General features: G+C 45.6%; 1 protein-coding gene across 1 annotated transcript; it reads right to left on the reverse strand.

Moving 5' to 3' along the window:
- Nucleotides 1-30: 30 nt before the first annotated feature.
- On the reverse strand, nucleotides 31-10,387 carry card9 (caspase recruitment domain family, member 9). The gene is made up of 13 exons (XM_051394662.1): nucleotides 9,790-10,387; nucleotides 9,630-9,699; nucleotides 9,190-9,327; nucleotides 8,951-9,069; nucleotides 8,652-8,858; nucleotides 8,496-8,570; nucleotides 3,953-4,159; nucleotides 3,735-3,860; nucleotides 2,879-3,067; nucleotides 2,744-2,801; nucleotides 2,507-2,655; nucleotides 1,007-1,065; nucleotides 31-902 (listed from the first exon to the last, which is right to left on the reverse strand). The coding sequence occupies exons 1-13, from the start codon at nucleotides 9,901-9,903 to the stop codon at nucleotides 809-811; spliced, it is 1,605 nt and encodes a 534-aa protein (XP_051250622.1). The 5' UTR covers nucleotides 9,904-10,387; the 3' UTR covers nucleotides 31-808.
- Between the last annotated feature and the right edge of the window lie 248 nt (nucleotides 10,388-10,635).

Here is a 10,635-nt window from a genome sequence, read left to right on the forward strand (position 1 = left end):
TTATGTGTAATAATAAAAAAGGGAAATAGATGATGATGCATTAAAGTTTAATTTAATTCAACAGACGCATGAACAACAACAACAACAACAACAACAATCTGTGCTTCCATAAACAAACTTTAAACTACATACTGAAGAAAATTAGTAACATAAATCTGAATTATGATCAATAAACTGACTGTATATTTCATATTGATCACTATCAATAACAGCTGATCAACTGATCAATGAACACAAACAGTGAACTCAATCACTGCAGGAAGTTTGATTATTTCCTGTGAATGTTTTCCTGATATATTGATCCATTCTCTGTCTGTATTCTGTATTTTTATCATTTTAACAATCAGACTTAATATTCTTCTTTCTGACAGACTCACTGATTATTGATCTATCAGCTGATCAGTTTCTGATGCAGGACCAGGCTGTTGATGTACACTCTGATCAATAATAATAATATAGACTGTAAATAATTAATGTAAATCAAATGGTAGTAACACCAGGTTAGTGCCAGTAGGGGGCGCTACGAGGGGGCACATCTATCAAACATGTAGAGTTTGAGTCCGACTGGAGAATCGGAGTAAGGTTCCAACAACTTCCTGTTTCATGGCGCTCTCTTGAACACGTTTCATTCCTCGTTGCTCGCCTCGTTAATAAAACAAATGATGTCATATAATATATATTATATAATTTATACAATATTTTACTTATTAAATCAATAAAAGAGTTTTACTCTGTAACCTGATCAACCCATCACATGATCAATGACTACGATAACGAGGAAGAGATCATCAGGTAAAAACAGTCTTCATCAGTCGGAGTCGGTGATGTAACTTCCACTGCTGTCGTCATGGTTACTGGCTGCGTACTCCCTGCCGCAGTGCTTCGTCCTGACCGCTCGCTTCCTGTCGCCATGGAAACAATAAGAAAGTGAGCTCAGTCCGATAACAATCAATAACAATCAATTACAATCAATAATCAATACAAAGGTTTTACGGAATCAGCTGACCTGCGGTAAAAGAAGTTCGGTCGGTTTATAGTGGTCAGAAAGCCGTCTGTCTTCTCCTCCTGCAGACAGACAGACAGTCAGACAGACAGACAGACAGACAGACATGCAGAAGGACAGACAGAAGGACAGACAGACAGACAGACATGCAGACAGGCAGACAGACATGCAGAAAGACAGACAGACAGACATGCAGACAGGCAGACAGACAGACAGACATGCAGAAAGACAGGCAGACAGACAGACATGCAGAAAGACAGGCAGACAGACAGACAGTCAGACAGACAGACAGACAGACAGAAGGACAGACAGACAGACATGCAGAAGGACAGACAGAAGGACAGACAGACAGACATGCAGAAAGACAGGCAGACAGGCAGACAGGCAGACAGACAGACATGCAGACAGACAGACAGACAGACATGCAGAAAGACAGGCAGACAGACAGACAGACATGCAGAAGGACAGACAGACAGACAGACATGCAGACAGACAGACAGACAGACATGCAGAAAGACATGCAGACAGACAGACAGACAGACAGACATGCAGAAGGACAGACAGACAGACAGACATGCAGAAAGACATGCAGACAGACAGACAGACAGACAGAAGGACAGACATGCAGAAGGACAGACAGACAGACATGCAGAAGGACAGACAGAAGGACAGACAGACAGACAGACATGCAGACAGGCAGACAGACATGCAGAAAGACAGGCAGACAGACAGACATGCAGACAGACAGACAGACAGACATGCAGAAAGACAGGCAGACAGACAGACAGACATGCAGAAAGACATGCAGACAGACAGACAGACAGACAGACATGCAGAAAGACAGGCAGACAGGCAGACAGACAGACATGCAGAAAGACATGCAGACAGGCAGACAGACAGACATGCAGACAGACAGACAGACAGACATGCAGAAAGACATGCAGACAGACAGACAGACAGACAGACAGACAGACAGGCAGACAGACATGCAGAAAGACAGGCAGACAGACAGACATGCAGACAGACAGACAGACATGCAGAAAGACAGGCAGACAGACAGAGAGACAGACATGCAGAAAGACATGCAGACAGACAGACAGGCAGAAAGACAGGCAGACAGACAGACAGACAGACATGCAGAAAGACATGCAGACAGACAGACAGGCAGACAGACAGGCAGACAGACAGACATGCAGACAGACAGACAGACAGACATGCAGAAAGACAGGCAGACAGACAGACAGACAGACAGTCAGACAGACATGCAGAAGGACAGACAGACAGACAGACATGCAGACAGACAGACAGACAGACATGCAGAAAGACATGCAGACAGACAGACATGCAGACAGACAGACAGACAGACAGACAGACAGGGTTCATCAGTGAGCTTTCCCTTTGAACAGGGCCATGCTAGCTGTTTCCCTCTGTTTCCAGTCTTTATGCTAAGCTAAGCTAACAGGAAGATCTCACTGAACATGTTGTTACAGGCAGGTAAATTACCCATAATGCAGCAGTGCTGGGCTTCAGGTCAGACACTCCCTGAGGAGAAGCGCTGTGCACCTTCAGCGTCGTCACCTCCTCGTTCTCCCCAGACACTGCCGCCTCCTCGTTCTCCCCCGACGTCCCATTGGGCACCTCCTCACTGCTGCCTGATCAGTCACATGGTATCAGGTCACATGACATCATTTAATGACATCACTGCACATGTACCTGACAGGTAGGTCACATGAGCCCTACCTTTAGCCGCGCTCTCTGTGGGCTCCTCCTCCTCCTCACTGCTCACACTCCTCTCACACTGAGGAAGAAAGCCTTCGTCATTACATCATCATTACATCATCACCACCTCCTCTTCCTCACTCGTCACCTCCTCACCTGGTGGGTGTTGCAGGTGAGTCTGCGGAGGCGTGTCCTCAGCTGTAGCTCCTCCCCCTTGGACCTGAGCAGGAGGAGGTCCAGCCTGTCGTACTGCGCAGTCAGCTGTCTCACCTGCTCCCTGTACTGATCCTTCTCCTGCAGGAGCAGCCGCGCCTCTTCCTGCTGCTCCGCCCTCGACGCCAGAGCCTGAAACACCAATCACAGCGCTCAGAAATCATTACATCATCATCTTCATCAAAATCATCATCAACATCATCATCTTCATCTTCAGAGACAATAAGACTTTTACTTTTAATAGAAATGATCTCCTCCTCCTCCCCTCTCCTCCTCTCCTCCTCCTCCCCTCTCCTCCTCCCCTCTCCTCCTCACCTCTCCTCCTCCTCACCTTCTCTCTCTCTCTGATCACCTCCTCCTCCTCCTCACCTTCTCTCTCTCTCTGATCACCTCCTCCTCCTCACCTTCTCTCTCTCTCTGATCACCTCCTCCTCCTCCTCACCTTGTCTCTCTCTCTGATCACCTCCTCCTCCTCCTCACCTTCTCTCTCTCTCTGATCACCTCCTCCTCCTCCTCCTCCTCACCTTGTCTCTCTCTCTGATCACCTCCTCCTCCTCACCTTGTCTCTCTCTCTGCTCACCTCCTCCTCCTCCTCCTCACCTTCTCTCTCTCTCTGATCACCTCCTCCTCCTCCTCCTCACCTTGTCTCTCTCTCTGATCACCTCCTCCTCCTCCTCCTCACCTTCTCTCTCTCTCTGATCACCTCCTCCTCCTCCTCCTCACCTTGTCTCTCTCTCTGATCACCTCCTCCTCCTCCTCACCTTCTCTCTCTCTCTGATCATCTCCTCCTCCTCCTCACCTTGTCTCTCTCTCTGATCACCTCCTCCAGCTGTTTGAGGGTTTGTTTGTTTCGTTGATGGTAAATTCTGACGTCTCCTTTCAGTTGAGTGACCCGCAGCTCCAGCTCCTCCTTCTCCTCCAGAATCTGAGAGCAGACAGACAGGAGAACGTTGTACCTGTCTCACACACACACACAGTGCTGTTAAAGTAATTCCTCCTCCTCCTCCTCCTCCTCACCTTAGCTCTCTGCTCCTCGGCTCTGTGGAGGTCTCTCCTCAGTCCGAACACTTTAGTGAGGAGGTTCATCTGAAGAGGAGCTCGTGTCTCCTGCTGCTGCGTCTCCTTCTGCGTCTCCTCCTTTTTCTCCTCCTCTTTCTCCTCCTTCAGCTCCTCCAGTCTGTTGGGATGGAAGAAGGTCTCTGTGGGCAGACCCAGACTGCGGCTCTGGAGACATTCAGGATCAATTATATTAATATTTAAAGATTATACATCCTGTTTCTATAACGATCAGATTATTGATCAGATTATTGATCAGCAGACAGTGAACAGGTTGTAGTGTAGCTTTGTTCCTCTGCTGTCTGTGGACTGATCTCTATGTGTCTCTATGTAGGGATGAGGGTCAAAGGTTGTGACCTTTATGCTCCCGATTTATATCATTAATAGACTCAATTGGCTTCTGTCAGAGTGTAAATAAACCAACTCATTGTTTTAATCACACTCTTGACCTTGTTCTATCATATGGCATTGATATTGAACATTTAATAGTCTTCTCACATAATCCTTTCCTATCTGACCATTATTTAATAACTTTTGAATTCATACTATTAGATTATAAGCCATTAGGCAAAACTTCCTACAGCAGATGTCTATCTGACAGTGCTGTAGCTAAATTTAAGGAGGAGATTCCTTCAGTGTTTAATTCAATGTCATGTCTGAATTTAACAGAATCCTATAACGACTTTAATCCCTCTGAAATTGATAATCTTGTCGATAGTGCTGCAGGCTCACTACGATCAACATTAGATTCTATCGCTCATATAAAAAGGAAATTATTAAAACATAGGAGACTAGCACCTTGGTATAACCACCAAACCCGCCAGTTAAAACAAATAGCTAGGAAATCTGAAAGGAAATGGCGCTCTTCCAAATTATCAGAATATCGCTCAATTTGGCAAGATAATCTTAAAACTTATAGAAAGGCCCTCCGTAATGCCAGAGGAGCCTATTACTCAGCACTAATAGAAGAAAATAAGAACAACCCTAGGTTCCTCTTCAGCACTGTAGCCAGGCTGACAGAGAGTCACAGCTCTATCGAGCCACATATCCCCATAAACTTAAGTAGCAATGACTTCATGAGCTTCTTTTATAATAACATTATTACTATTAGAGAGAAAATTAATCACCAACTGCCATCAACAGTTATCAGTGGCTCTCCAAGTTCAGGGACTTCTGTCAATGTAAACTTAGATATATATTTAGACTGTTTTTCTGCTGTCGATCTTCATCAGTTAACTTCAATCATTTCTTCATCGAAGCCATCAACCTGTCTGTTAGACCCGATCCCAACTAGGCTGCTTAAAGAAGTTGTTCCCTTAATTGGCACTTCTTTACTGGATATGATTAATCTTTCTTTATTATCAGGATATGTACCACAGTCCTTTAAAGTAGCTGTAATTAAACCCCTTCTCAAAAAGTCCACTCTTGACCCAGGGGTTTTAGCCAACTATAGACCGATTTCTAACCTCCCCTTCCTCTCTAAGATTCTGGAGAAAGTAGTCGCCAAAGAGTTGTGTGACTTTCTACATAACAATAGTTTATTTGAGGATTTTCAATCAGGATTTAGAGTTCATCACAGCACAGAGACAGCTCTGGTTAAAGTTAATAATGACCTTCTGACTGCTTCTGACAATGGACTTGTCTCTGTACTTGTATTATTAGATCTTAGGGCTGCATTTGACACCATTGGCCATAATATTCTTTTACAGAGACTTGAGCATCAAATTGGCATTAAAGGAACTGCACTAAGCTGGTTTAAGTCATATTTATCAGATCGCTCGCAGTTTGTACATGTTAACGATGAATCTTCAATAAATACTACAGTTAGTCATGGAGTTCCACAAGGTTCTGTACTTGGACCAATACTATTTACTTTATATATGCTCCCTTTAGGCAACATTATTAGGAATCACTCCATTAACTTTCACTGTTATGCAGATGATACGCAGTTATATCTATCAATCAAGCCCGATGAAATTAATCAATTATCTAAATTACAAACATGTCTTAAGGACATAAAATCCTGGATGACCTGCAATTTTCTGATGTTAAACTCAGAAAAAAACGAAATTCTTGTTCTTGGCCCCAAAAACCTTAGAGACTCACTGTCTAAAGATATAGTTACTCTAGATGGCATGAACTTGGCCTCTAGCACCACTGTCAGGAATCTTGGAGTTATCTTTGATCAGGATTTGTCATTTAACTCCCACATAAAGCAGACCTCTAGGACTGCCGTCTTTCATTTACGTAATATTACAAAAATTAGACACATACTATCACAGACAGATGCAGAAAAACTAATCCATGCATTTGTTACTTCAAGGCTGGATTACTGCAACTCTTTATTATCAGGTTGCCCCAATAAGTCCATTAAAACGCTCCAATTAATTCAGAACGCTGCAGCACGAGTACTGACAGGAACTAGAAAAAGAGATCACATCTCTCCTGTACTAGCTTCTCTGCACTGGCTCCCTGTAAAATGTAGAATAGAATTTAAAATCCTCCTCCTCACCTATAAAGCTCTTCATGGTCAGGCCCCTTCATATCTTAAAGAGCTCATAGTACCCTATTACCCCTCTAGAACACTACGTTCTCTGAATGCTGGGCTACTTGTGGTTCCTATAGTCTCTAAAAGTAGAACAGGAGCCAGAGCCTTCAGTTACCAAGCTCCTCTCCTGTGGAACCAGCTTCCAGTTGTGGTTCGGGAGGCAGACACCCTCACCACATTCAAGAGTAGGCTTAAGACATTCCTCTTTGATAAAGCTTATAGTTAGGGCTGGATCAGGTGAGTCCTGAACCATCCCTTAGTTATGCTGCTATAGGCCTAGACTATCAGGGGATTTCCCATGGTGCACTGAGCTCCTCTCTTCCTCTCTCTTTCTGCACTCATTCATGTCCCATTAATGCATGTTACTAACTCCACTTCTTCCCCGGAGTTCTTGTGCTTTCTCGTCTCGCAGGTTCTCATGGATCCTGGTGGAGCCTCCTGCCATGGTCCTGATAGATTGCCATTGCCAATACTGTTGTTGCTGTGCACCTGTCTGTCTGTCTCTCGCTCTCTCTCTCTCTGCCTCTCTCTCTCGCTCTGCCTCTCTCTGCCTCTCTCTCTCTCTCTCTCTCTCTCTCTCTCTCTCTCTCTCTCTCTCTCACCCCAACTGGTCGAGACAGACGACCACCCACCTAGAGCCGAAGGATCTGTCCTAGGTTTCTGCCTTTTAACAGGCAGTGTTTCCTTGCCCTTGTCTCCAAGGTCTTGCTCATGGTGGTACTGTTGGGTCTCTGTAAATAATGTTATAAAGAGTTCGGTCTAGACCTGCTCTATTTGAAAAGTGTCCTGAGATAACTTCTGTTATGAACTGGCGCTATACAAATAAATTGAATTGAACTGAACTGAATTGAACAACACAGAGTCCATCACAGACTCCAACACAGAGTCCACAACAGAGTCCAACACAGAGTCCACAACACAGAGTCCAACACAGAGTCCAAAACACAGAGTCCACAACACAGAGTCCAACACAGAGTCCAAAACACAGAGTCCACAACACAGAGTCCAACACAGAGTCCAACACAGAGTCCACAACAGAGTCCACAACACAGAGTCCAACAACACAGAGTCCAACAGAGTCCACAACACAGGGTCCACAACAGAGTCCGACAGAGTCCAACAACACAGAGGCCATCACAGAGTCCAACAACACAGAGTCCATCACAGACTCCAACACAGAGTCCACAACACAGAGTCCAACACAGAGTCCACAACAGAGTCCACAACAGAGTCCAACACAGAGTCCACAACAGAGCCCACAACAGAGTCCAACACAGAGTCCACAACACAGAGTCCAACACAGAGTCAAACACAGAGTCCAACACAGAGTCCACAACACAGAGTCCAAAGTCAAAGCTAACATTAATGCTAAGCTAGTGGAACATATTGCCTGATTGTGCTGTTAGCTGGATAGCGTTAGCTTCAGACTCTGACAGCTGATTAGCTAACTTATATAAATGTGTTACCTCAGAACGTGGTTGTCTTTCCAACATAGATTAGCTGTTGTTGCTGTGCACCTGTCTGTCTGTCTGTCGCTCTCTCTCTCTCTCTCTCTCTCTCTCTCTCTCTCTCTCTCTCTCACCCCAACTGGTCGAGACAGACGACCACCCACCTAGAGCCGGAGGATCTGTCCTAGGTTTCTGCCTTTTAACAGGCAGTTTTTCCTTGCCCTTGTCGCCAAGTGCTTGCTCATGGTGGTACTGTTGGGTCTCTGTAATTAATGTTAAAGAGTTCGGTCTAGACCTGCTCTATTTGAAAAGTGTCCTGAGATAACTTCTGTTATGAATTGGCGCTATACAAATAAAATTGAATTGAATTGAATTGAATTGAATCTAAGTGCAGGAAAGGAGGAAGTTGACTGAGTCTTGCTCAACTGTGATTGGAGCACAGAGCAGGGGGCGGGGCTTAGGCAGAGGTATTGCACTGTGATTGGCTGTACATTAAGGTGGTCTCTACCTCCTGCAGTGGTCTCAGCGTTCGTCGCCTCAGCAGTCGGGTCTGACTCTCAGCTCTGTGCTTCAGACGCTCCACCTGCACACACACAGAGGTCAGAGGTCAGAGGTCACCTGAAGTTGTGTGTAGGGCTCAATGAGGGCGCCAGGGTCAGCTGACCTCTATCTGAAGGTCTCGATTGGCCAGCAGAGCGTTGCTCTTCTCCTGGCCCAGAGCGTTGATGTCAGCCATCAGGGTGTAGTTGTGATCTCGCAGCTGTTTGACCTCCTCGCTCAGACGCTCGCGCTCCTTCACCACCTTCTGCACCTGCTTCTTCATCTTCTTCAGCTCGTGCTCCTTCAGCTGCTGCTGCTCAGACCACTCCTCCTGAGGCCCCACGGCCAATCAGAACACAGCGTTTAACCCTCAGAAGTCAGTCACCTGCTCACCTGTTCCTTAGCAACAGAACACCTGCTTACCTGTTCCTTAGCAACAGAACACGCCTCCTGACGACGCTTCCTCTCAGCCTGCAGCGCCCTCTGCAGGCGGCTCAGCTCCGACATCAGGAACTGAGTCAGACCGGACTCACCTGCTGTGTCTGACAGACAGGTAGGCAGACAGACAGGTGAGCAGATAGACAGGTAAGTAGTAAACAGTCAGACAGGTAAAGAAACAGGTAAACAGACAGACAGGTGAGCAGTCAGACAGGTGAGCAGACCGATGAGGATGCTGAAGGTCTTGTTGGGCTCCTTCCCAGTGATCCGGCTGTACAATTGAGGATAATCCAGCTCCAGACTCTCCAAGAACGCTGTGTAACCTTTGGCCCCTGTCCTCTGCAGGATGTCCAGCAGGGCTCCTGAAAGGTCAAAGGTTAAGTGTCTATTTAGCGTGGTTGGGTTGCAGCTGGCTAACCTTAGCTTGTTTGCTCACTATCATTATCTAACATATATCTGAGTGGATATGTTAGCTGCCTAACGTGATCCATGATGCTAACTTGTGTATTCTGACAAACTGTTGATGTCAGTCAACAATAAATGATGCAGCGCTACAAAGCTAACGATAGCTTTCTGCTAGCCAAGAGTGATGCGAGGCAGGGGCATCCAGCTAGCTAACTGTAGCTAAGCTAAGCTGGCTCTGGTGTCGACCGCACCGACTTACCCACTTTTCTCCTCCTGATGACGAGGCTGGGGTCATTGAAGAGCTGCTCCTCATCCTCAGCACTGATCACCTGACGGCACAAATTAACCAATCAGGAGCAAGCAACCAGGAGGAGGAAGAGGAGGAGGAGGAGGAGGAGGAGGAGGAGGAGGAGGAGTACCTGGCACTGGCGGAGGTAGGGAGTGATTCTTGAAGGTTCGATGGTTTTGATCAGCAGCATCCTGAAATCATCCAGCTGCAGCCAGCAGAGGTCGTCCTCACACACTGCGTCCATCTGAGTACACACTGAGAGTACTAGTACGCAGTAAAGTACTGACGGTACGCAGTAAAGTACTGACGGTACGCAGTAAAGTACTGACGGTACCCAGTAAAGTACTGACGGTACGCAGTAAAGTACTGACGGTACGCAGTAAAGTATTAACGGTTCGCAGTAAAGTACTAACAGTACGCAGTAAAGTACTGACGGTACGCAGTAAAGTACTAACAGTTCGCAGTTAAGTATTAACAGTTCGCAGTAAAGTACTGACGGTACGCAGTAAAGTACTGACGGTACGCAGTAAAGTACTGACGGTACGCAGTAAAGTATTAACAGTTCGCAGTAAAGTACTGACGGTACGCAGTAAAGTACTGACGGTACGCAGTAAAGTACTAACGGTACCCAGTAAAGTACTAACAGTACGCAGTAAAGTACTGACGGTACCCAGTAAAGTACTGACGGTTTGCAGTATTACTCCCTGACTCCTCTCAGTAAACTGAGCTACAGGATCTGTCTGTTTTTCTGCTTCTGTGTTTTCTGAGGAAGTTTTTTCTCTCACTTCCTGTTTCTGTCTCCGCCCCCCCGACTGCCACTATTATATCAGGTTATACTGAGTTATGTGTATATATATGTTGAGTATATATATTATAATATGTATATATATATACACACAGTTTATATATTATATGTACAGCATATATAATATATATACTGTATATATATGTACAGTACATATGTTATAATATATAC

Source organism: Dicentrarchus labrax, unplaced genomic scaffold (genome assembly GCF_905237075.1).
Source record: "Dicentrarchus labrax unplaced genomic scaffold, dlabrax2021, whole genome shotgun sequence".
Taxonomy (NCBI): domain Eukaryota; kingdom Metazoa; phylum Chordata; class Actinopteri; family Moronidae; genus Dicentrarchus; species Dicentrarchus labrax.

Excerpts from the sequence above, each read along its gene's own strand:
- card9 (XM_051394662.1), bottom strand. The coding sequence starts at position 9,903 with ATGGACGCAGTGTGTGAGGACGACCTCTGCTGGCTGCAGCTGGATGAT. Across the intron at positions 8,859-8,950 it reads GTTCTGTTGCTAAGGAACAG|GAGGAGTGGTCTGAGCAGCA; the intron begins GTAAGCAGGTGT and ends GTGGGGCCTCAG. Across the intron at positions 3,861-3,952 it reads CCGAGGAGCAGAGAGCTAAG|ATTCTGGAGGAGAAGGAGGA; the intron begins GTGAGGAGGAGG and ends GTCTGCTCTCAG.